This window comes from Aquila chrysaetos, chromosome 22 (genome assembly GCF_900496995.4).
Source record: "Aquila chrysaetos chrysaetos chromosome 22, bAquChr1.4, whole genome shotgun sequence".
Lineage (NCBI taxonomy): Eukaryota > Metazoa > Chordata > Aves > Accipitriformes > Accipitridae > Aquila > Aquila chrysaetos.
This window is the reverse complement of record NC_044025.1, coordinates 20949120-20975255: the sequence shown is the minus strand read 5'-3', so window position 1 is coordinate 20975255 and position 26136 is coordinate 20949120. Positions and strand designations below refer to the sequence as shown.

Here is a 26136-nt window from a genome sequence, read left to right as displayed (position 1 = left end):
TCGCCGCGACTCTTTCTTGTGGTTTTCTCCTGACCTCTTCAACCAGGAAACTCTACAACTTCAGGCAGCGCAATCGCGATCTTAGCTTAAGGGGTTCTTTAAGTGTTTTTCCCTTTACTCTTTCTCTCCCGTTTTCCCTGGACAAACACACTAGGCTAGCACAAAGTGAGGCTGAGACTCAGATCTTGCTGGATTGTCCCAAAAAGTTACTGCCGTGAGCTTTTATTATTGATCTCAGGGCCAAGACACCACAGTGCTCGTTTCTGCGCATGCTTGGCTTATTTCAGCACAGCGTAAGCTAGGGCTGGCTTTGAAGAAAAGATGCTTTCCGTCCTTTTTCATCCAAATCTCACTTGATCCAGCAAAGAACTCCTCATTCCTCATCCCTACACACGGCTTTTCAGGCAGCAGAAGAGGACCTCGTCACCAAGGGATGCTCAGGGGCTCAGGACTGCTGGCTTAGCTCCCTCCCCCAGCAACTTCAGCCCTATTTACCGCCCAGGCAAGTGTCACCCCTGGTGCCTGTTATACCCCTGGAGAATGTGCAGACCTGTCACCTCCACCAAATCTGGGCTTGGGTTTACAACTTCAAAGGTGCAGAGGTCCTGGTGAAAATCCCTCGGGAGCTTGCGGAACCTCCCTCTTACCTGTAACTTCCCCCACTGTCAGGAAGCTCTGAATATTTTATCACAAGTGTCCGAGAAATCTGCCGTGCAGCGCTGGAGGAGATGGGCTGCCCCAGAGAAAGGCTCCGGCTACAGAGACGATTCCCTGAGGAGGAAGGAGCCCCGTGCCGGCGGCGAGGCGACGCACTGCCCGGCACGGCCGCTGCCCCCCAGCTCTCCCCATCGCCTCCACGCAGCCCGGCTGGCCATCCCCGTCCCCGGGCGGGCTCCGAGCCTCTCCCCGTCCTCACCGACGACGGCGAGAGCGGGACAAGCTGCGCGCACAGCGACGCCGGCACCAGCCTCCCGACCGGCAGAGCTGGGAGGGTAGAAGCAAACTTTCCTTAGGGGGTCACAACCTTGCGGAGCCGAGAGAAAGGCAGAAGTCCAACAGGAGACAAATTCTTATTTAGGAAAAAACTTGCTTACTTACAGGAAGAAACCTCCTACTTACACAGGGATTCAAACCTTTTCCCCACTCCAACCCACCTCCTCATCAAGACACTTAGAAATGCCAATGACATTTTTACATTGCAACAACATCTATATTTCAGACGTGTTCATATGCTCCTATTTGGATTTTCAAAAAAGCAGCTGTAATTCAAATAGTTTTGAAAAGTACTAATAAAATAATAATTTTAATGATCTTCTGTGGTTAGTAAAACAATGTTCATTTATAAAAAAACAACTGAATTGATCTAAGTCTTACAATATTAGGTCCCTCCATTTCTCATTACCGTTACCATGTAATACATCACTCTAATAAATTGCATTGTCATTGACTCATTACGGCTAGGCAGCTGTGCACGGTCCTGTTAATTATTTCAGACTAAACTATTAATGGCTTCCCAACCAAGACATGGTCCAGCAGCACCAGCCGCAGACCCGGCTCTGCCCTTTGCCCGAGGAATGCCCACGTGCCCAGACACAAGCGCTGGCCCTCGCCTCTTTCCCGCAGCTGGCACCAAACTCCTCCTGACTGTGTTTGCTTTGAATTTGTAAAGTGTGGAAGCCATTTTGCAACTGTGCAGGTCTGGTTCCTTTCTGGAATAAACCTGGGTGGCACGTGAACTTCTGATCTGTACCACAAGTACTTTTCCAGCAGTAGTCTTCACAACGCTTGGTTACCAAAGCTATGCTACAAAACATGATTCACCTTTCACATCCTTCAAATTCCACATCCATTATCCACCTGATAATTTACTATAAATTATACCTCTTCATCATCCTTTATACTAGAAGATAATGCCGCAGTTTCTAAAGATGAGATGTTCTCATCCCAAAGTGTGTTCGATGTTGGTGCTTTTCAGCAGGCATTGTTAGTGCCATTCCTGAGCTGTCCTTCAGAAGGTTTCCAAGTATTCGATGTATTTTGCTTTTAACCTGCTGTTTCTTCCTGGCCTTCGGTGCACTCTGAAAGCAATTGCACTAATATTAATTTAGATGGGTCCTTTTTCAGTTCTCTCTCCATCCACGCTTTGCAGAAGTCACTTCCAGCACAAACAGGAGGTGGGAAGCAACAACTAATGGAGAAAAGTGCAGAACAACCTCTTAACTCCTGCTTGGTGCTTGCTATCGCTGACTTTTGGACTCTGGGCTGGCTGCTCCTCCTCCTCGCAGCACACGACGGTTCCCACACGTCTCCGGGATCAGCGGGAGATCAGCCTGGCACCGTGGGACAGTCTGCAGAGCCCCTCAACCGGGGGAATATCTGCACTCAGCAATGCATCACCAACGAGCAGCCCTGCAAAGGGACTTTGTTCCATGAAGACCTGACCCACTTGGTGCAAACCCAAGAGGCGTGCTGGCTACTGCCAGCGCCCAGCCAAAGGAGCTGGAGACCGAGCTCTGCCACCCCGAGGGGACACCCCGGGCCGGGAGCCGAGGGCTCCCGTGGGAGCGCTGTCCCTGCAGCTGAATGGGCAGGTTGTGTCTCCCGGGGGTGTCCGTGGACGCCCGCTCACTTTACATTCACTTTCGGAAAAACAAAGGGGGATGGGAGCAGAGTAAATCCATGTTGTGTGTTAAATTAGATTATGCCTGGGTTGCTTGGATACTGTATAATCACCGTCATGACCAAACATAATTTAATACAGAGTAATTGGTAGTCAAGCTTCAGTGCAGGGAAAGCATACAGGAACAGTAAATATTTCTTTGTTGCACTGGCTTGCAATGAGCATCGTGTAACAGAGGAGAAATGCAGCAGAGCCAGGGGTGCTGCAGGCTGTGGGAAGCGCTGCGCTGGCTCTCTTTTATTTTACAGATGTTAATGATTTAAGTTTCTTCAGCCTGGTCAACAGCTCATATTTATTTTCATAGAAATCCCATTAAGGAACTCATTTGCTTCTCCAGCGACCTACAGAGAAACCCGTATTGTGGGAGCGGTGGAGAATGCTCGGGTGCAGCACGTGGGAGCTGCCCAGGGGATGCCACCTCGGGCACCTGGCTCTGCTCCCCACAGAACTCCTGCTTTCTGTGGCTGGAATCACTTTGTGTATGTATTTTATATATAAAATGCACATATGTAAGCCTCAGCCAAAGAGTGTTGTTGTTAGTTCAAATATCTTCCCTGATTCAGAGAAAAATCTCTGAGAAAACAAACATCTGAAAGGGAACAAAGGAAAAGTCTGGAGTGTTTCTATTTCCATGCCTGGGACAAACCTTTGAAAACAAAGTGCTTGTTAATGGCTGGCCTAACAAGACCTTATAGGATGGAAAATAATGCAGCTAATTCATGTCGCTACAGGTAAAAATACACTTCGTGTCTGCCACCACCATTAGAGCTTCTATTTAACGTGAAAAGCCAATCGTGCAGAGGGCCAGCAATCCCCAAAATTATTTAGGCTGTTCTGGGGAGTTTGTTCCAAATTAAACACATTTGACTCTGGACATGAATGAAAGATAAAAAGCACAGTGAATGCAGACAGCACGCTGAGCAACAGAGGCATCTGCGGATCCACCATCCATTCGGTGGCGAGCGAGTCGGTATGTGGAAAAGCTGCACTAACCCACGCCGGCCAGACCCAACCGAGACAGCAGCCGCGTTCCCACCGAGTCCTCGCAAAGAAAATCACGTCCGGGGGAGCATAGCTCCCTGCTTGGGGGAGAGGTTCAGCAGGGCTGCCGAGGTTTTCAGTAGGCGGCTTAATTCAAGCGACACCCTGCAGTCGGTGTACCTGCCCCCCCAGCTCCCCCCGTTTCCATCCATTTAATTTGGATCGCGCACGCTGCCGGACAGAGAGCAGGCGGCTGTGAGCGCACACAATTGGTGGTATTTATCGGATAAAATCTAATGAGTTCTGGGAAATGTTCCTGGGTGCATTCAAATCATCCCTGCACATTATTGAGTTTAATTGGGCTACAGCTGATGAGTGTGTAGGTGGAGAGCCGGGCGAGGAGCGGGGCGAGGGCCGGGCTGGCCACCACGCCGGCGGCTCCCATTGCTCGGCTCTCTCCGAGGGGCCGGAGGAGCTGTGCCTTGGGAGAGAGCGGCCCTGCAGCTCCTCGCTCGATCCCACCGTGGGCTACCCAGCCCCGGGAGCCCACCTGCCTCGGGAACGCCGGCCGGCGGCTGGGAGCGCAGCAGGCGCTTTATTGCAGGCGTACTGTAAAACGTTGCGCTGCAACGCAGAGCTTGTGAAACCCGCCTGCGCACGGCCACCTCCTTGTGCTCGGAAGGAAGACGGAATGGTGCTAGCATCCCTGCCGTTCCTGGTACCGAAAAACAGAGAAGCCCAATACCGAGTTTTGTCAAAAGCAAACTTGGGTCAGGAAAGAAACAGCTCAGGTTTTAAAATAAGACTAATAACAATAATCATGAAAATATTTCAAGTTACTAAAATGAGATTTTTTAAAAAGCAAAGCTCCTCTCCTGCGATATCAGAAACAGAGGAGACTGGCAATAGAAATTCTCCATCAAGCGCCCTCGTAAACACAAATGCCACCCATCGCTCACGATAAGAGAACCAAAAAGGCTGTGGCACATTAAAAAAAAAAATTACACCTGCAGCACTAACCGCTGGTGTCCCAAGTAGCTAAATCGGTCAATCATGCATGTGGATAATCATTCCTAAAAGGCATAGGAGGAGGTGACGGAGGGGTTGATTCGCAGTGGCCTGTGGCAGACAGCCATGCCGGCGTGAACAGCAGCGGGGAGCGGAGAACCGGGGAGCACGACCAGCTCCACTTCGTCTCCCAAGTCGGGGCACACACGCACAGAAACGATACACTTACAAATTGCATAACCGTAATTTACCCTGTCGTGTTTATTAAGGCTCTGGATGTGCCTGTGCTCTTCTGGACTGCTCTTGGATGAGGGGAGCTCTGCAAGAGCCAAAGGAGTCTGGAGCGGCGGGAGGACGAGCTCGCTGGGCTCGCTCAGCCGCCACGTGGTCACTGCATGTTCTCAGCATGCAGGAACAGGGACGGGAGCGTGGGCAAAACAACACCATACGCAGCCCAAGCTTTTGCAGGCTGCAGAGACTCACAGCACCGCAACTTCTACAGCACCGCCGCTCGAGCGAGGAGCGGGGACAGCCAAGTTCTGAGGAATGCAGATGGACGCCAGCAGATCCAAAAGGAGGACAGATCACCAGGGAAATACAAAACCTCCCAGCGAAGACAAGGAGAAACTTTCTGAACGCAGCTGACAAAACCTTCAGATGCAACGTTGAGAATTAAAGGGGGTTTCAGCAAGCAGCCGCACTGCTCTCGGGTTTCCCTGCTCAGCTGGGACAAAACATGCGCTTGCACTGTTTCTGGGCAGTTGACTTGCTCCAACAAGACTCTCTTTTTCTCCCCGGTGAATGTGGCCACAGCTGGATGCTTGGGTTCACTCCCAGGGAAAAAAAAAAAGTGCTCATATCACACTGAACAGATGCAGAGGCCAAATGTGAAGTTCAGTATCGGTAAGCCTAATCGGTGTGAATACCATACGTGCTGTGACTTGCAAGGAAAACACACATGGTGCTGCAACGCTCCTCTGATTCAGGCTTTCCAGACCAAGTCGCCTCGGTTTCCAAAGGCATCCTCCCTGGCTTTGGGCAAGCTGAGCTTGGTGGGAGATCTTAGGGGGATGTACTGACAGGGGGATCCCAAACCTGCTCCACACCCCAGCACGGCATCGGCAGCGCCACACGTTTCCACTGACGCCCCGGTGAAAGCCACGGACGGGCACGGCCACGAGTTGATATTAAAATGTCACTGCAGTTTCCACCTGCAGAAATACAGCCAGCCAAAGGGCGCTTCACCCTCAAATGTTCCCCGGGGACAGAGCTGGAACAGGGGCTGCCAGGGCTGCAAACACTGTCCCCTGTGCCGCTGCCACCCTGCAATGGCGATGCTCTGTTTGAGACTGCCACCCTTCCCGCAGCCCACAGCACCGCAGCACGCTGGGTACCGCAGAGGATCTGCACCCTTCCCTCCAGGGGCCAAACCCCAATCCCACGCCAGCAAACTTCACGTTCACAGCACACAACCAAGAGGCAACAGCAGGTGAATGCAATTCCTACACCCCACACTCCAGCCTTGCGCTTCTTCCCTTAATTTTGGCTGTATGCGTGCAAGCACAGCATTCGGTTATAACTTCAGTCTGCTACACTCAATTACATCTTTCCTCTCTACGATAATAATAGTTATTTTACCCATTAGCAACAGCAGCAGCTCGTGCTGCAGCAGGGCTTTGGCTGGCTCCAGGCTGTGCCTGCAGCCCCACAAGAGCCGTCCTGTGCACGAGCACCACCGGCCCCAGTGCCCCCAGCAAAGCCCCCACTGCGCGGTCGGGTTTTCCTCTGAAAACAGAAATCACCGATGCTTTCACTTTGCAATAAGAAAACCTACATAGCCAGCAGGGCAATAAAAGCCTGAAAGAGCAAGTATAAGTTAACAAGAAATCCCTTGAAAGACCTGCCGCGACGGAAAGCGACATGCCGAAGCCTACCTGACAGATGGAAAACAGCCAAAGTAAACGGGCTTCCAGAAAGCCTCCTGGCAAGAACCAGCACCGGTTTTAGCAAGTGCAGCTCCCAGTGTCCCTGCAGGGAGGCATGGGAAATAGTTCACAGCCGAGAGCCAGGTCGCAGGGTAATGAGCAGAAGTTACCCTGGTGTACACCTGTATATTCATGCGAGTGCATCGGCCACAGGGAAGAGTAACAAAGCAGGGTTTTTTACTTTTTTTCTTCCACACTACAGGTATTTTGGAGCACATTCACTTCACAAATGCAAGGTCAGTGCCCTTCCCTCCAAAACACTGAATTCCTAAAAAATTGTTGGAAAGAAAGGGAATACAGAAATAACCAGCTTTGTAGAATAAATTAAAGTAATGGTTAACAACAGCAGGTAAAATGCTTGTCCCATCTTTGCCAGTGGAACAAGGTTTTGCCCAATGATTGGAAAAACACCCCCCAGATCTTGTGCATGCTGCCAAACACATGTGGGCAAACCCACTCACCCCACGATGACCTTCCAACTTTTCATGGCAGTAGATAACCATCGAATTGCAACAAACTTCCATGAAACTACATCGGAAGAGTACAGTAACTATTTCCTTTAATAAATAACAGCCTGCTAATCCCCAACTTCACAGTGGGGCACCCGTGCAGCCGATGGACAGACCTTCCTCCCACCTCCCTCCACAGGGTGAGTTAGATTAAGGGAGCAGGAGCCAAGAAACACATTTCCAGATTCCGGTGCCCCACATACATTTGTACGTACACACATACATAAAGCCCGTGGAAAGCGGGACCGGCTCCCTCAGGTCAGTCTTGGTACACCTGGCACCACCACCAAGCCAGAGAACATCCTACACAAACCAGCTCTTTTCCCCACATGGGTGCCAGCATCGCCAGGGTTTTTCTACATGGAAGCTGTGATTGCATTCGGTTTTTCTCCTGCAGTGGCTCCTGGAGCCCCCCGGCCTTCCTGGCCCCAAATGGCAGCTTTCAGACCCTCTGCCCCACACCTTTCACATGCAACAGCAGAAGAAGTTTTTAAAAGCATATGCTTCTAAGTTTGAACGTAGTTAAAAATAAAGTCACAAAAAGTCTAGACCTCGACTAGATGTGCAGTTTAGTCACTTGAAGATGGACAGAGGAGACAGGTCCAGGTTGGCCAGGGATCTCTCCCAGCATCCCACGGAAAACCCCAGCTCAAAGACATCTTGGCGCTGGTCTGTTGAAAAAAGATTTGACTAAAATCTATATAATTGAATTTGGTTTAGTACTGGGTCTGTTCAGCATAAAGAGCAATCTAGAGAACCTCTCATTAAAATGTCTAAGTCCCACTCTGTCTGAGGGGACGGAGGAGGCACCACCAGGGAGAGACGCCAGCTATTTATTGGAAATCTTTTGCTCACTCTAGATTCAATTTGTTTCTGTACATAGTTTCAATTTCACTGTGATAAACAATTAAAAAGAATCCAGATAATTACGTGCTATCAATGACCTCTATCTAACAACACAAAGTTCAAACGCAAGCCCGCAAGAATTCACGCCTGAGTAATGCAAAACGCCTGGTGTTTCTCCCAGAGATCCCAGCCATCCGGCAGGAGCTCGGCAGAGATGTTCAACCACAGAAACTCCACAGCAATCCCAGCATATGCCGCATTACATGCTACTAAATGATTGGTCTTGCTAGCGTTGGTGATGTAAGCTTTAGTCTAATTTAAGACACCCATTATCGTATCTAGAGAGATGACTCTTATGCTTGATGAAGATACAAGAGTTGCGAAGAACCTGATAAGAGAGATGCTACAGTCTCTGAAGTGCCTCCCTCTCTAGCTAAAAAGTGGGGAGCCTTCAGAAAATATAAGGACTTCTTGGAGAAGCATGGAAGAAAAAGCTACCAGAAAATGTAAACAGCTAATCTATTGACAACCCAGGCTAAGGAGGTTAAAAGTTCATTTGCAGAAGCAGAACAAAACCTTCTGCTAATTTACACATTACAGGAAGCCAAGCCCAAAAAACACAGTGAACACCTACAGGGTTTTTTTGGTTTTTTTTTAATTCTGCAGAATCTCATATTAAAAACAAAACCAGAAGAGCTGGCGAGGGGGAGGGCATGCACCCAGCCTCATGCTTTGCACGCTGCGCCCGGTGTTCCCGGGGCCGCATCCCCAGGGAGCCGAACACCCATCAACACCGTGCCCCCGCCAGTACCTGCTAAGCCCGCAGCAGTCTCAGCTCTGCAGAGAGCATCGCCAGCTCCTCGAACAAAGCACGTGAGGGAGAGACGAGCAAAGGGCAGGGGGAAACCGAAGGTGTTGTGGCTGCCCCGCGAGGCTTTGACACCTCCGGCTCCGAAGCACGAATGGTTCATAAGGACCCGCTGCATCACGTCAGAGCTGCTCCTTGAGCACGGGCTGCCTCCCGCAGCAGGGCTTCAGCGGTGGGAAAGGATGCCCCTCACCGCAAGTCATGAGCAGAGAAAATACCAGGAAAACAAGGGGATGCAGTCACAGCATCATCGTCACCCCAGCTGCTAATTGCAAACGCAGCTCGGGACCACGTTCCCTGTGCTGCTGCTGTGTATCTGGTGTAGTGTACTCTGAACTCGTGCAGGAGGAAGGAGCCAATCTACTGGCACATTATCAATAATCCAGTGGATTATTTTGTAGTAGCAGAAGAAAAATGGATGCAGGCCATTTGCAAACAGAACAAGACCATCTAAGAAACCGCTGTGACGGCCGGGGAGGTCTGAGTGCCCACTGACCACATTCAAGTGCTGCTGCCTCCGCCTTTGCGGGATCTGAACATGCACAGGGTTTCTGCGGGGAGGCAGGAGAAGGCACGGGGCAGGCTTCTTCCTCTCTGCAAAGCTCCCTGGTTGAAAAAACTACCCCCCTAACAAACTATGTTAAAACGTAAAATTGTCTTCAGGAGCCTAACGCAAAACCTAAGAAAACAAGGGAGACATTAGGGCAAACCCCTGCAGATTTCATGAATGCTGGGAAGGCGTGTGAGCGCGGGGGAGCCCGAGAGGCAGCGCAGCTCCCGCTGGAGGCTCTGCCGGGGGCCTGCGGACCTCCGCGGCCTTTGCCTTTCCGCAGAGCTACAGGTGGTTCCAGTTAAATGCTGTAATTAAATTAGTCAGGCAAGATGGGCGCGCTAAGATTTCAAACTAATCTGCAGAGCAATCTCTCATCCGCTGCCTGTCTCCAATGTTAAAAATACCCCAGAATTTGCACAGAGCCCGATCCGACGGAGGAGGGAGACTCGGAGGACGTCACGCTGCCTTCCCGGAGCCGGGAGCGAGGACGGGTCCTCGGCACAGCGCGCTGCTGAAGCCGTTACCTTCCCCTTCAGCCACCCTCCCAGGCTGCTCCTTCCCAATCCCCGTCTCCTGCCTTCTGCAGGGAGCCCACTGCATTGCTGCTGGCTTGGTTGGCTTTTCCCACGCAGGAACAGAAAAATAAACAGGCAACTGGCTATACCTGCTAATCATGTCAAAGCATTAAAACAAAAGGGATTTTTATTGATCTGAGCAGGCTTAGCTCCAATCAGGAAGAGGATGATTTAAAAGAGTTGCTTAGGATGTATTTTCAAAACCAAGGATGTTCTTGTTTTGGTTTGGTTTAGCAGGGTTAGCCTAAACTTTCCTTCTTCCTTACTCTGCACGCTGGTTCACACCTTTTGCCCTGCCCGCCTAGGGTACGTATAGGCAACGCGCACACACAGCAGGACCGACACAGATACACACCTCCACGCACACCAGCAGGTGATGGACCTGGAGGCACTGGTGCTCACTGGCCGCCATGGTGGGGATGAAACTCCGGGGAGCTGCAGCCAGGCTGGGCTTGCACCCCACAGCATCCCCTCTCTGCTTCTCCCTTAAAACCAGCCGTTCGCAAGACAGTGTACTGGGTGAGATGGGACTGAGGATGCCTCAGCACAGCAGCTCTGGGGGTGCCCGGCAGCACCAGCAGCACTGGTACCAGCTCCAGCATGGGACTGGCACTGGCTCCAGCACGGGACAGAGGCTCGGCGCTCACCAGGCTGCAGCCCCCGGCAGCACCCATCCCAGCTCCCCAGGTGCCAGGACCTGATGCTCTAAACCAAGACACAAAGCAGAGAAACAAACCAGGAAGAGAAAAAGGAAAAAAAAAAGGAAAGAGGGGGAAAAAAGCACAGCAAGAGCCAGACCCTGGACAGATGACCCCCAGGCAGGATTCTCCCAGCTCCTGCACGGCAGAGCGTGCCTACGGGGAGTCACCTCTCGTGTGATGTGCCTTCTGCTACCCACAGGAGCATCCAGATTCTTTGGGTCACTGGAACTCCCTGGGCTTCACCCAGGACCCAGCATTGCCGTGATCCAAAGGGATCAGAAACAGGCACCAGGGAAAAAAACGGCATTTCCAAAGCACGGCGAGCAGGCGGCAGCGCGGGAGGATCGCTGCCTGGCCTGGCCACGCGAGGTCAGAGAGCTTGCTCGCTATTTTCTTTTGGCAGCCAAATCAGGCGAGGAGCATATGAGAGAAATGCATCTCAGAGGCCTCAGCGGCTAGTGGAAATTTCCAGAACGTCCTGGACAAGAATGACTTACTGGAAGTAATACATAAATCAAGCAAATGAATAGTTACCAGACAGCAGCATAAACAGCTGCCACAGGGATGAAATCAGACCTGCTGTGCCAAGAGGCGTCAGCCTCCTCGCCGGCTGCACCTTCGGGGGGAAACGGGGAAAACAACCCAAGGAAAAGCACATTTCTGGGGAAGCAGCCACCCCGAGTCCTATGCAGGTGCCTCGGTGGGTTTCCTGAAGCCGCCGGGCCCAGAGCACGCCATGGCGAGCGCCGCGCCGCTGCCGGCGACCCCGGCTCCCACGGGGCTCTGCTCGGGCAGCGCAGCCCGGGGAGCACGGCGCGGGGCTGCCAAGGACGGGACTGCTCCACGCGAAGGAAAACAAGTGCCGGGTTGTATTTTTAGGCAGAAGACCTGGAGGATTTTTTTCTTCTTCTCCTTTGCCAACAAACCCTCGCTCAGCAGAGAGCCCTCCGAAATGCGCTTCGCTCCGCGTCCAGCCCTGGCCCCGGCCCGTCGAGGGGCTGTATCGGAGGGTGGGTTTTGCTGTATCTGTGGGGCTGTGGCTGATAGCAGCCGCCCTGCAGAGCCCATGGAAACCATCCGCACTGATAAGTGGAAAACAATTTGTGCTGGAGATAGCAATCACTATCATGTTGGTTAAAACACGTAAATTAGAAAACACCACCGCAGCAAAAAAAAGGGAACTAGTCACTGCTGGCCAGGCTGCAGCTGTGAATGATTAAAGATAATTAATTCTGCTAAATACACGTACACACATTTCTTCTGCAGCCTCCTTAATTGTTTTGACCTTTTGCCAGGAGAGGGGCGGACGCACAGGCAGGGGCAGCCCTGCTCCTCGGGCCGGGGGGATGCACGGAGCAGCAGCAGCGATGCACGGAGTGATGCAGAGCCGCAGGACGGTCTCAGGAGCCCCGCCGAAGGGTGCACAAGCACGGCACCATCTGTATCGGAGCACCTGGATTTCACTGCCACAAGAACAAGGCAAGGCTCAGATGTCAAATTATGTCCCGTGCAAAAAAAAAAAAAAAATTCCTAAATGCTCGAAACATAATCAGAACGAAATCCTCCTGCTCTGCACCTTCAAAGCACTTACTCCTTGGTGAGAAAGTACATTAAAAAAAGAAGAAAAAGACAGTGATGATATCGCAGCTCCACTAACAAAAATGGCAATTTTCTGCAACCAGCTCCACTCCCGGCACCACCATTGGCGCAGCCACCTGCAAGCTCAGCAACACCATGCGTGCCTCCGCTTCACTTTGAACTGCTTTAACTTATTTGGCAGAAAAAAAAAATTGGTTTAATCAGAGATGGCACATTCTATTGATAAAAAAGCATTTGAAACTACATGTAGCCATTCTTGGAGATAGGTGCTGGGCCAAAAGGAGATATCTGCAGCAAAACAACTCAGAAGCGTGCGAGCACGAGCGTGTTGCTAGGTGACGTGCTGTAGGACAGCCTGCTGCACCCAAGGTGCTCTGCAGCACCGAGGAAGTATTGTTTTCCTCCTTTCCCAGCTAGAAACAGTGGGGGAAAAAAATCCCAGAATAAAGAGAGAGAAAAGCCTGAAGACAGCGTGAGGAGTTCCACGCCATGCAGAGCTCGAGCCTGCTGCCCTGACGGGTGCAGGGAAGGCTGGGCACAAACTGCTAAAAAATGATGCTGGAAAAGGCATTCGGGAGAGCGGGGAGCCCGCAGTGGCGAGCGGCAGCGTCACGGCCGCGGCTGCTCGGGTACCACACACGCTCGCACAGCGAGCTCGCCACGTCTACTGGCATCGGTTCTTCATGTAGCTTTTTAAAAAGTGTATTTCTTATTTTTAAAGCAGGGGATGAGGAGCAATCTCACCAGCCATCCCCTGCAAACACCAAAAGCTCCAAGGATTAACAGACTGACTAAGCAATAGTGACTCTGGTAACTAAAACAGCTACAAGAAACAGGAGAAGATATGTGTTGGGTTTGCCTTTCAATTCTTTGAAAGACATGGGCTATTCTGGCCTGAGACAAGAGAAACCAGGCTATTTTTAAGGTCATCCAGAGTCTCACTAACTTCAGTTGCTGCAGCCTCAGACATGCCTGTTGGCAGGGCCAGCAGATGCAGGCACGGGGCTTACTGGGACGGTCCGGACTGCGGGTGTCCAGGCTTTCCTGCAGAAATCCCCATGGAAAAACATCAGAACAAAGAGATCTCCTCTCTTTCAGGAACAGTAAATCACAGCTGGGTTTATCACAGGAATCCTGACAGCGTGAGCACGTCCCAAGAAGGAAAATTAAAGGTTTCACCTACTCATGGGTCAAAGAATAACATAATAGCAACTTTCACTGGAACCGGGGTCTGTAGAGCAGAGGAGGAAATTTGCAGCATTACATTCCTGACGAAGGAGCACGGACAGGGATTGCTCACGCTCTCTCTGTATTTCACAGTGGGTAATTGCCTGGACACCTGAACGTGAGACAGGAGGCAGCGCAAACAGGCTTAGAGGTGCAGTAAGAGGCAGAAATCAACTTCATTTTCTATTTATACACTCCCGTCCCTCCACCCTGCCTGTGCCTGTCCTCGGCATCTGTCCTCCCCCCGTCTCCAGCTCTCCCTTCCCCTCCCGTGCCCCGGGAGCAGCGGTGCTTTCCCCCGGGAGCCGGAGTGCCGGCGTCCCCCTGCCCGCCCGGGGACCGCTGGGGTGCGAGCCCCTCTCGCCGCACGCCGAATTGCAGGGGGGGCACCCAGCCGCCACGGGAAACCCACGACATTTCTCTGCTGCGCAGAAGGAAGGGCACTGCTCTACCACCTCAGAGGCACTTATCCCAGCTGATATTTAATTTGTGTTAATAATTGCCATTTTTTAATGTATCTGCTCTGTTAGCACGGTTTTATTACTGTTATTAACTGGAGCCCCATGCCACATGAAGAGCCCCATGTCACTTTTCAGTAAGCAACAGCGAACACGGAAACCAAAAAACCAAGAGATGTAAGATGACATGGGACAGACTCTCTATTTGACCGATACAGTTCTGCTATTAGTGTAAGAGATCTCCGCAGTAATACTGTGAGAAATATTTTTTTAGCTCATCTGATAAAAATGCAAATCTTGATTATTCATACATTACTTAAAATAATAATAAAAAAAAAAAACCAAACAGAAACAGATGAGGCAATCCCCTCCAAGAAGCGCAGCCCAGCTCGGCAGGGTCAGGAAGGGGCCCTTCGGTTTTGCCTGTGTTAGCTCTCAGCTCCCCCCGCCAGGGACGGGGCAGCACCCAAACCCCGGCCGGTCCCCACCCCGGAGCATCCCCCTTCCCCATGCAGGTCACCCGGGACAGCCAGGCCCCCATCCCTTCTGCCACCCTCTCCCTCCCTCCAAACACCTTCTGCAGATGGGAAGCTTTATCTCCACCACAACGTCTTTAATCCGGCTTTATGGTACCTCTGCCTCAACCGGCTCATTTACAAGAGCCACAGCAATGAGACCCGGACCAGGCTGCCCTCCGGGTGCTCCTGGAGCAAGGTGCTCCTTGCCGGGTGGCCCCGGAGCAGACGGCAGGAGAGCCGCTGTGCAGGGGCTGCAGGACTGACACAGGAGGGATGCTGGAGGGCCCGTGCCCGGGGCTGGCTGTTCCTCTGGCCCCCACAGCCTGGAATCCCCCCAGGAACAGCACCAGGGCCGGGAGAGCTTCTGCAGGGTGGCGGGCTCAGCAGAGCAGGCTCTCGCTCCTCGGCTTCCTGCCTTCCTCTGAGATAATTTTTTTCCCATTAAATAACCACTATGAGCTGTTTCTCTTCCTAACATAGCACGCACCACTACGCTCATTGTTTCTTTGTGTTTTGTTTTAGTTCCTTCCCTACTAAAACAGCATGAACCCCATTGTATTACCTGCCTCCCCACTCCATGTCTCTCACTCAAACACCACCAGGTTTTCCTTTAAATGAAAAGCACTTAAGCGGTTATGAGATTCCTCACGCATATTTGGCCGATGGGAGTACCTGGAACTGCCTGGCCCTTGGCTTAAGCCTGTAAATGCTTGGTTTTGAAACCAAGATCTAAACCAGCTCTTTGTTTTTTAACAGCCTTGCTGGGGAGTCCATGGAACAGATACAAACCCGTGTCATAAGAAAGCATCTGGAGTCATTTTTAAGCCTATTTCAAGTACCATTTGTTACTTCTTCTCTTAAACAGATAACTTCAGGTTCTCCCAGACCTTCTTCCAAACGGTTATGTCGATTAACTCATTCCCCAGGTTTCCAAGTCCTGCCTAATCCCTCCTGCTCACGCAGCGCCGGTGCAAACAGCAAGGGCAGGGACGACCCCGCAGCCTTGAGGCTGGCACAAACACCTGATGATGCTTTCACTTTTCAAACACTAATCAAAGGTTTCCATGGTAACCAGCAGGAGCAGGAAGAAGACGGGAAATTATAGGTCAGCTCTATCACTGAAAGCAAAAAAAATTATTCAATCCCTTTGCCCTCGAAGAGTTTCAAGGTGACCTAGAAGTATTGATTCATCAGGTTGCATAAAGGCAGAAAATATGCCCCAGAGTAGTCTTCTATTGTAGCAAAGAAATAGCTTTTAGTCCTTTAATACTAGGCTTGATCTGAAACCCAGTGAGGAGCTTAACCTCCTCTCTGCCTTCTGGTTAGCTGAACGCCATTACCATGCCATTAAAAGCAATGCTATATGCCCCGTAGCCTATGGGTTCCTCCTGCCACCGCGGGGCCGGAGCACAGCCGCCCAGGCAGGGGATGGCAGGGACGTGGGTCAGCGGGAAAGCCCCCCTCCCTCCCTCCTGCACCGCTCCCTCTGTCAGCCCTCGTTTCGCTCACACACGGGTTTCCAGTTACTCGCCAACCAGATATGACTCAACACCGCATACACACACAAGGAAACTTTTCTACCACTATTAACTTTCAGAGGAAGTGGAAAAAGGAGAGAAAAACATATCAGTCATAAACGTACTTTGCCAAGTGGTTCATGAGCAAGTGCAGCATCTGCCTGTTTTTCTCTGGGAGCCGATGAACGAGGCTGTGGATCTCTGACACCCTCGACTCCTGATTCTCCAGTTCTGTGTTGGAAAGAAAAGATGATTTATCCCCGCATCAGGGGGGTTATTATGGAAAGAGGCATGCAGGCCTGAACACTAGCAGTGACAGACGTCCTAGGGACCTACTCCACCCTACACCCAGGCACGCTGCGGATACTCTCGACAGCACTTTTCCTTTCTGCCAACTCCAACCAGTTGTTTCCAAAAGGAAGAAACTAATGGGCTGAAACAGTGAGCTGAGAGCAGATGCCAGCCATGTGAAAAGCCAGTTGTGATCAGGGAAGGGGCTGGCTGTAAGCAGTGTTTCTCCGATTCCAGCAACGGGAACATCAGCACGTTCCTGTTCAATGTGTTCCCAAGCACTGTCAGGACGTGCTCAGCACAGCGCCCGGCGAGGTTGTCGCATCTGGTGCTCCACAGGCTGGTTGGGTCCGCAGGTGCTGGCAGACTTGCCCCGACAGCCTAAGTGGGAGCCGTGCAAGGAAGGCACCGCCGATGTGGCCACGGACTACGTGAGCCCTCCTGACCCCCTGGTCCCATCCACGTGCGCACATGCGGCACAGCTGCCAACGGAGAGCTACCTGCTCTCATACAAAGCACCTTCCCAGGGCGGTCAAAGGAAAGTGGCACAGACATCAGAACCGCAACTGATCTCATCAAAGCACCACAGGTGGTGTTTGAACAACGGCCTGCCTCATTTTGGCAGATGATGGTCAAAATAAGACAGAGCTGCAGCAGCAGCTACTGCCACCAGCCAGCTCTCCGCTGCCCCTGCACCATCTGCGTTTCCTTTTCATCCGGTAAGTCCCAAACAACAACATGCCCCTCGTCTCTCCATTCTTATTCTACTTTCCGGGACTTAAGAACAAGGAGGTTGGTGGGGAAGCAGCAGGGCAGAGGTTATGCTCAGCTACTTGCAAATTACACTCCTCTTTCAGACCGGTGCCATAAACATCAACAAACTCACTTGCAGCTTTGATGAAGCTCCTTTGAAACTGGTACATCATGAGCGGCCCTGGAAGCATTCTGGAAGATAAAAAGGTAACATGCACAAAACACATCTGAGTAATACAATCCACAGAAATAAAGCTTTGCCCTTACCATAAATTCAGCTCCATTTTTAAAAGTGCAGAATTAAGCAACAGCAACTCTACTTAATTCTCCCCATCAGAAGGAATAAAATCTATTGAACCTTTGATTTATTCTTCCTCCCTTTTCTGCCCCACACTGAATTAGTTTTTAATTTTAGCATTCCTTCAGTTACACAGTAACACAGAGTTTCAGGACGTCAGTGAGCCTATGATTTCCAAGTAAGTTTAAAAATTAATTAAAAAGAGAAACAAGCCTAGTCATAAAACTTTAACAGTCACCATTCCCATTAAATTCCCCATTCTCCCCTCCCACTTCCACATCCCTTCGATGGGACATCTTGGTGCTGCCGACATTCTTCATTGCTTTGCAAACAGTTCAAACTCTGGAGCAAAGGTTGCCAATCATGTAGAATTATGTAGTGTTTTGTGATTTTTCTAGGCTGAGATCCACCAAGCTAATTATACTCATCACCCTAATTGGATTTAGCCTCTCTCTTGTGCACTCTCTCTCTCTCTCTCTCTCTCAAATAAAACCCAACACACAGAACAGCAACAGCAAGCAAGAAGCTGCAGTCACAACAGGTAGAAGCATGTTGTGGATAATGAGATGCTGACTGCTGCCAACAAACTAACCCTTTGGGAAGATAACCCACAATGATAATAGCATCAACTTGCATACAGAAATTATTACTACAATAAAGCTCAGCACCCAGTTCTGAAAAAGCACTACAGCCACGGCCCTTAGAGGAGCACTGTGCTCACCTTCTGCCACATGCTCATTAGGTGGAAGCCCATCGTGAAAAGCTTAGGGAAAAGCTTACATCAAGGCAGGGGAAGCAAGAATGAGCTTCTAAAATCATGTTTGTACGATACATGGATCTGTCAGGGAGCTGATCGTGTTCCCCAGATCCTACTCAAACATGCTGGAGGGTCACGGGAAAAGCCAGAATAAATTCTTGAAGAGCAGTTTCTTCTTTGTTTCTGTTAAAGTGCTATTGTTAAGAATCTGCAGTAACAGGCACTAATGCCCCAGACCTGTCACCGAATCCATCCTGAAGCCACATGACAGATGAACCTTTTCTGCCTTACCTCAGGTAAGTTTTCAGTGCACTAGTAATGGTCTTTATCTCCCACTCTGCACAGATCTCTGTTTCTGTTTCTGTAGCTGTTTTGGGATCTAAGGAAAAAGACAAAAAAAAATAAGCGAACCAAAGTGAAGATAATGCCAGCTCATACCAGCTCATACCAGCTCAGCTGTGTGGGAAGACTGTCACGTCCCATTTTATTTGCTATTCCCCAGCCCAGTGACCACAAACCGATCCCCAACAGACACTTCTGCAGGGAAGCAGAGTTTGTTACACGAGACGGGCCACGCTCACTTGCATGGGACGAGAAAAAGAAAAGAAAAACATTAATCATGAGCAATGAGATTGGCAGTTTGACTCAAAGCGTGACATTACACAGGGCGCAGAAGACTGTGGTGTTCAGCGACAGTAGTGACAGGGCAGGGCACAAACACGACAGGAGCCCAGACAAACAGAGACACCCCCGCCCCAGGACTCAGCAGAAAATCCCAGCCCCAAGTAGGCTGCGAGGCATTGCCGCAGCCTAAACCAACGCGAGCGACGGCAGCGACGGCGGCACGGCCTGCGTGGCGGTCGGCGGGTCGTCGAGCAGGCGGCAGGACAAGACGGGGTGGCAGCGGCAGGAGCCCTGCCCGGGTGTGCGGGGGGACAGGAGGCGGCTCGACCTCCCACCCCAGGCGGGGAAGAGTCCCTGGAGCCCGCGGAGGGTGTGGGAAGGCAGCTCCGCGCTCCCTCGGCTCCACGGCTGCGTTTCATTTGGACGGGAGGGAGGAAGCAGGGCTGCTGCATGCGGACGGGCTCGGCACAGCCGGCGTTCGCACGTTCTCCGCCGTTACCCGCTCAGCTCACCGCCCCAGGAACGTGCCACCACGCGCCGCCCTCGCCGGCCCGACGCTGGCTGGGAGGTGGCCTCGGACTGGGAAGCTCCCGTCACCTCGCAGAGCAGGAATACCCGCAGGACCCCCGGGGACGGCCACGACCCGGGAGCCTCTCGCCGCTGCCAAGGTACGCGGCGGGAGCAGCGATGCTCCTGGTTTGCTCCAGGATGCTCCCGCCTGGTTTGAGCTGCGCTAGCGGCGAGGGAGAGGAGAAGCACCCGGTGTGTTTTGAAGCGGTGCAGGGCACGGAGCGCAGCAGTGGCTCCGGCTGGGAAGGTCACCGGCGCGGCAGAACTGCGCTGCAGTTTGTTTTGTCACCTTTGGCCTCTTGACGTCATCCCATTCTGTTCCTCCATCCTCCCCACCGCAGGCTGTTTCTTGCCATCTTTAATTTTCAAATGCCCGATTCACCCTCCTCCACCCCCACGGCAGACGCAGGGCTCCGCAACAGCCCCTGAGCCGCCGCGAGCAGCGAGCCTCGGGGAGCATCGGGTACGATGGCAAACCTCCCAGCATGGAGAGAACCCAGCCCAGACCCCACAACACACCAGACGGTTCCAGGCCCTCGGTGCGCAACATCGGTGAGTGACGGCGGCGATCGAGCTGCCGTCCACATCCACCCACTGCAGCCCCTCGCCGTGGCTCGTCCCCACCCTGTCACCAAGCTCCGCACGTAACGCTGCGGAGAGCTGGCTGCCAGCACAGCTGGCGAGCGCGGCTCTCGTAGTGCCCGTGAGGAAGGTCTCCAAGCTACAGCTGACGCGCGCACACCTCTGCACTGCCATCCTCCAAGGATGCTTCTTCCCAGGTCCTTGTTCCCACCATCGAGCAGAGGCGAGGTCCGAGGATTCACGCTCCTGACCGTCCACGGCTGCCTTAGATGAAAACACGAATGGATCTCCAAAACGCTTTCTGGCAATAACTAGTTTCCCCTGACAGCTTCAGCTTTGACAAGTCAATGGCAAAGGATACCCGAGAGAGGCACAAGCTACATTATACGATGCTTCTGTTGGCTATGCTCACCAGGTCCCACGAGGTCCCAGCCCCGGGCATCGAGACCCTCTTCCCGCTGATGTCGAGCAGACACTGCATCCATCCCCCCGCTGAGCTCTCCAGCGTGGCTGAACCCCCAATTTACTGTCTGACAAAGCTGCTGGGATCACTCCCACCCCGCAGCCTTGAAGCCATTTTCCAAACCGCGGACCCTCACCAGCAGGAGGAAGAGATCCTCTCCAGCCCCGCAGAGCACCGTGTGCCTGGGAAACTCTCCGAACGTGGCTCCCGTCAGCCCAGCTCCCAGCCGAGCCCCCCCGGGCCAGGGCAGAGGCCGGCCCCCGCAGCAGCTCGCATGGACGGCTGCAGGACGGGCTGCACCAAGCTCTGCAGAAAAGTGCGGATTTGCGCTTCCCAACTGACAGCTGCTTTTTGCAGCACGAGGCTGTTCTGAGCCAGCACCCAGAGCGTTACTGACTTGCAGAAAAGGTATAAATGGTGATGCTGGGTGACGCTTTGTAATGGCCTGATGCAAACTTTGCAATGAGACCCTGGAGGAGATGGGCAGGAGCATCCTGAAACCACAGGACGCTCTCCCACAGCCAGGCAGAGGGGAGCGGCACGGCTCCTGGAGCATGTCCATCCCAGCATCGGCCAAACTGGCACCCCAGGACACGTGGCGGGTCTGAGGGCAGTGAGGTACCACCAGTGCAGTGCCACGCACAGCCTCAGCCAGCCCTTCCCGGCAATCGGCGTCAGCAGCCTCCCAGGAGAGCAGCTCGCCTGGCCGCAGTTCGGTGCAAGGGGCCCAGGACCACCTCCGCACCTCTGCATCGCAATGCGCTTCCAGCCCCTGGCACCGCTCTGTGGGAACAGGGCATCCGCACAGCCGCAACGCCAATGTGTCCAGAGGAAATCCAGTCCCACGATGCAAAACTGCACGTGTGCCAGCCTTGCACCCCGCCGCGCTCTCGGTGCTTGTGCCGAGGGGGTTCGGCACTGCCCGCCCTTACCCCACACCCCGTCTCTGCCCGGGATTCACAGCACCGGCTCACAGGTCCCACAGGAACCGGGGATCTGCCCTCCTGCCCTCCGGTTTCCAGCTCTGTGCAGCACAAGCATCTGGAATGAGGGAGCCTCCGAAGCGCCTCTATTTTCATTGTCGAATACTGCAGCATACTTTTCTCCATCTCCTCCGGGGCCTTCCCTTCCTTTCTGCATTTTTTCCCCTCCTATCTTTCCTTTTAAAAATTCCTTTAAAGAAATCAAAAAAATGCGCAGCTGTTCTGGACAAAGTAAATAGGAGGCTCCAGACTAGCAGCCTGTTCCTTCCCAAGGCAGATCTGAACCAGCCACCGGCAAACCGTGCTCACAGGAGTCTGCAGCTTTCTGCTTCTCCCTGCTTTCTGCCAACCACCAACCCAGGTCAGGAAGCCAGACCTGTTTGCACAAAGTTCCACAGTGAGATCAATAATGTGCTATTTTTACTGATTTCTGTGAAAATACCTTAATGCTTTGACAATAAAAGAGCCTTCAGGAAGCAGCAACAGCTCCCTTCTTCGGCACCTCCACCCACGCTGGGACCCTGCTGCCACGGGGGCCGGAGCCGAGCTGGCCGCACCGGGGGGGGCTCCTTGGTGACCGCTGCCATCTGCACACCCGCCCCTAGCAGCCACCAACGCGGATGGCGTTTATTTTTTAATCTTTGCTGACAATTACAGCCATCATCTGGAAAGCCACCATCAGATCGGCATTAAGTGGCTCGGCCGTGGATACCTCACGCAGAGCGCCGAGCACCAAGAGTACAGACAGCAACTCCTCCATGCAAAAAGCGAGAAGCACTGCGCCGGTCGCAGCTGGGTAGGAGGGAAGAGCAGGGCACGAACGTGCCCCATTTGCAGGTGTAAGCATGTTGTTTCTCTCCTGCTTGGATGCTGTTTCATGAACGCTCTTTGCTAACTCGGTCCTGGAATCTCTCAACCGCTCCAGAGCGCAAATGGAGCTGAAGGCTTTGACTGCACCAAGCCATGGGTGAACAGGACCTGGAAACACAATGGGGATCCTGCTCCCACTGAGATCCTTGGGAAACCTCTGCAGGGACCCGGGAGACACGGCTGTGGGTCCTTCCAGTGATACGGATGTGCCAAGCGTCCCTGGAGAGCCGGAGCAGGCGCAGAGAGGCACTCACCGCGACCAAGGCCAAGCCTGACGCCAGATACAGCTGCCGACACCATCTGGTCCCACGGATTCAGCTCAGTGGGTATTTGTCTTTTCACAGACACGTATAATGAGCTTTTGAATTTTAAAGCAATAGGTAAGCACAGTGTAATTTTAAAACTAATTAGAAGAATGCACTGAATAAGAGTTAGGCTTTCCCTTAGGGCAAAGGGTTTATTTTAATTAAAAAAAACCATCAAGAGGAGCACTTGAAAAAGTAAACATTTAAGAAATGTATATTCACACAAAGATCACGTGTCTCTCTCAGCAATCACACAAATGAACACCATCCTTCCTCACCAATGCCAAGGCAACTTCCTATTGCACTACCTTTTTAAGGAGGCAATTTTAATAGATTAAAGATAAGCTTGGTATAGTAAAAAGAAAAACAAAAAAATCCTTTTTAAAAAGAACCTTTTTAATAGCAAGGCCTCCACTGAAGTTGAACAAACAACTCAAGACTGGATGTCTTTTCAAAAGCTCATCCAGGAGTTTATAGCCATGATTCATGAAACACTAGGTGAAATTCTACGGTCGGTCTCATGAAAAGGCTCAGAGCAGATAATCAGTTCCCCTTGACCTTCAAATTTATGAGTCTGCAAAAAGTTAGCTTTGTGGGTTACAGATGTAGCATCTGTCTCCCCAGCTAGAGATGGCTGCAGCCAGCACCACAGCGAACTTCTGTCTCTGCACAAGGACACATTTCCACATGAACTGGTGTAAATGTGAAATAGGGCCTGCAAAAGCACCCACAGGCCAAATTCAGTATTAACCCTGAAGTTGCTTATTGCTGTAAATTACTAATCTGACGTCTCTTAGCAGATATGGAAAAGGCTGAATTGAAAGGGTAGGGGGAAAGGGAGTGCAAAATTAACTTCCCCAAGCTTTTTATTCCAGCGGAGACTGAAGAAAGCACTTTGCTCACCCCATGACACTGCCAGCTGCTGCAGCATCACCCCCGTTCCTGTTCACTCATTCTGTGTGGTCACAAACGCCACACAGGACAGCGTTTCCTGGCTCTCCCCGAGCTGCGAAACCAAAGGGGGTTTTCACAGCCTCACATAGGCGATATTTGAGGAAAAAAAAAAGGGACCTGCAGCACTCTAGATCTAAATCAAGAAGAAATTAGAACGTGCTTTTTTATGGCAGGATCTACACAGTAATTCAGGGGTGGGAGGAATCCATTCCCATTCCCCCAAAATTAGTTTTGCTGCTTTGTTTTCTTCCTGGAGGCAAACAGCAGCAGCGGCGGAGGGGACGGGGGCCCCATTCATCTCCGCGCGTTCATCCCTGCGGACCCCAGGTGATGGGACGGGTGCCACGGGACAGGGAACGGGGCTGGCCACGGCACGGCGGCGCGGCAACGGGGAGGGAAGCGCGGGCTGATCGGACACCCCCAAACCCACAGTCATGATGGAACCGCAGCAAGACACTCGCGTGCAATGCCGGGGATGCTCCCCGAGGCAGCCGCCCCCGGCTGCTGCACAGCCCATCCCACACGGCCATCACCCGAAGCCCTTTCTAAGGACCTTCTCCATCTGCTTCCTGGGATGGAGAAAGCTGCTGCCGTAAGACAGCTGGTTTCAATTCCTCACCAATTTCTCCAGGGCAAGGGGAACCGCCTGGGGCACCACCTCATCACCCAGCCGTAATTCTCACCTGCACCTGGGTGGCTCGAGAGATTTCCAAAACAGCCGTAGGGCATATTATATCCCAGCAGCAAGGGGCCATAGGAAGTCCCACTCACCAGCCCTCATGGCTCACGTTGGGAAGGAGCAAGAAGAGCAGGTCAGACGCTGTAACACTCTGCTCATCTTAGTGCTGAGTTTCAGCAGCAGATCGTAGAATCATAGAATCATTTAGGTTGGAAAAGACCTTTAATATCATCAAGTCCAACCATCAACGATGCCCACTAAACCATGTTCTGAAGTTCCTTGTCTATGCGCTTTTTGAATACCTCCAGGGCTGGTGACTCAACCACTTCCCTGGGCAGCCTGTTCCAATGCCTGACAACCCTTTGGGTGAAGAAATTTCTCCTAATATCCAACCTAAACCTCCCCTGGCACAACCTGAGGCCATTTCCTCTTGTCCTATCACTTGATGCTTGGGAGAAGAGACCGACCCCCACCTTGCTACAACCTCCTTTCAGGTAGTTGTAGACAGCGATAAGGTCTCCCCTCAGCCTTCTTTTCTCCAGACTAAACAACCCCAGTTCCCTCAGCCACTCCTTATAAGACTCGTGCTCTAGACCCTTCACTGGCTTCGTTGCCCTTCTCTGGACATGCTCCAGCACCTCCATGTCTTTCCTGTAGTGAGGGGCCCAACACTGAACAGAGTACTCGAGGTGTCACCTCACCAGTGCCATGTACAGGGGAACAATCACTGCCCTGCTCCTGCTGGCCACACTATTTCTGATACAGGCCAGGATGCCGTTGGCCGCCTTGGCCACCTGGGCACACTGCTGGCTCATATTCAGCCGGCTGTCGACCAGCACCCCCGGGTCCTTTTCCACCGTGCAGCTTTCCAGCCACTCTTCCCCAAGCCTGTAGCGCTGCATGGGGTTGTTGTGATCCAAGTGCAGGACCCGACACTGAGCCTTGTTGAACCTCATACAATTGGCCTCAGCCCATTGATCCAGCCTGTCCAGATCCCTCCATAGAGCCTTCCTGCCCTCCAGCAGATCAACACTGCCGCTCAACTTGGTGTCATCTGCTGGTACCACCGCCGTCCTGTGCACACACACTTCCACAATAAACCCTTTCAAGGGAGCTCCGACTGATAAAACTTTATTTTTTGAGTTCTGTCCTCATTTTGACAGTGCATGGTGATGGTGAAGGCTAGGGAAAGGCAGCCTGCTCTGCCACAGATGACCTGCCTCCCACGAGCCCTGGGGGAGGCACCCCTCCTCGCTTCACCCCGATTTAGACAAAGACAAGCTGTTCTGCCCAAGCGCGAGACCTGCGCTGTCCCTGACCCGGCTGCTGCCCACGGGAAGGCTCTGCTCCGCCGTCGGCCGAGCGCAGTGCCGACCTCCTGCAGAGACACCTCGTGCCAAAGGCCTTCCCGGCAGCGTCACTGACACCAGCCACCGCTCAGGGAAACTTGATCTTTTTGCCATTTAAACTGCATGTGAATCAGTAACGCTGCCCACATTCATTTCTAAATATAAGGGAAACCTGAAGTTGTAAGGACAATTTGGCTCCTCCGTTCACGAGGGTTGGATCCGAACACAAGCGTTTGAGCGGAGCGGTGCCGCTACCGGCAGGACGTCAGGGCCTCGAGGGCAGCCGAGAACAGAAGGGGATTTGACAACGGACACGTTGTCTGACTTCACAGACAGCCTGAACGCTGGGACTGTCAAAGATGATTTAATCGCCTGCGATTTGGCGAAAGATACGGAGTCAGGGGTTTGCAAAGCGTCCCGGTGATCGACAGCACGGGAGATCCCCAAAGGAGGTCCTGCTTCCAGCAGGCACTGGGCCACCCGAGCAGCAGCCCCGGGCATGCACTCGCCTCCGATGGGGCTTCCAGCACCAACAACTAATGAAGATGTGCTGGGACAAAGAAAAACCACCGACAATATATCACCGCATTATGAGACATGAGGTCGACAGCTGAGTGGCTTCAGTCGCTGAGG

General features: G+C 52.4%; 1 protein-coding gene across 2 annotated transcripts in view; it reads right to left on the bottom strand.

Annotated features, from left to right (window-relative positions):
- Positions 1-26136, bottom strand: part of ARHGAP26 (Rho GTPase activating protein 26) — a 155695-nt gene that overhangs the window by 51090 nt on the left and 78469 nt on the right. For both annotated transcript variants that reach the window (XM_029997869.2, XM_029997867.2), the window contains exons 15-17: positions 18416-18503; positions 17203-17261; positions 16151-16256 (exon numbers count right to left, since the gene is read on the bottom strand). In XM_029997869.2, coding sequence (XP_029853729.1) covers positions 16151-16256; positions 17203-17261; positions 18416-18503 — 253 coding nt within the window. The remainder of the gene's footprint in view (positions 1-16150; positions 16257-17202; positions 17262-18415; positions 18504-26136) is intronic.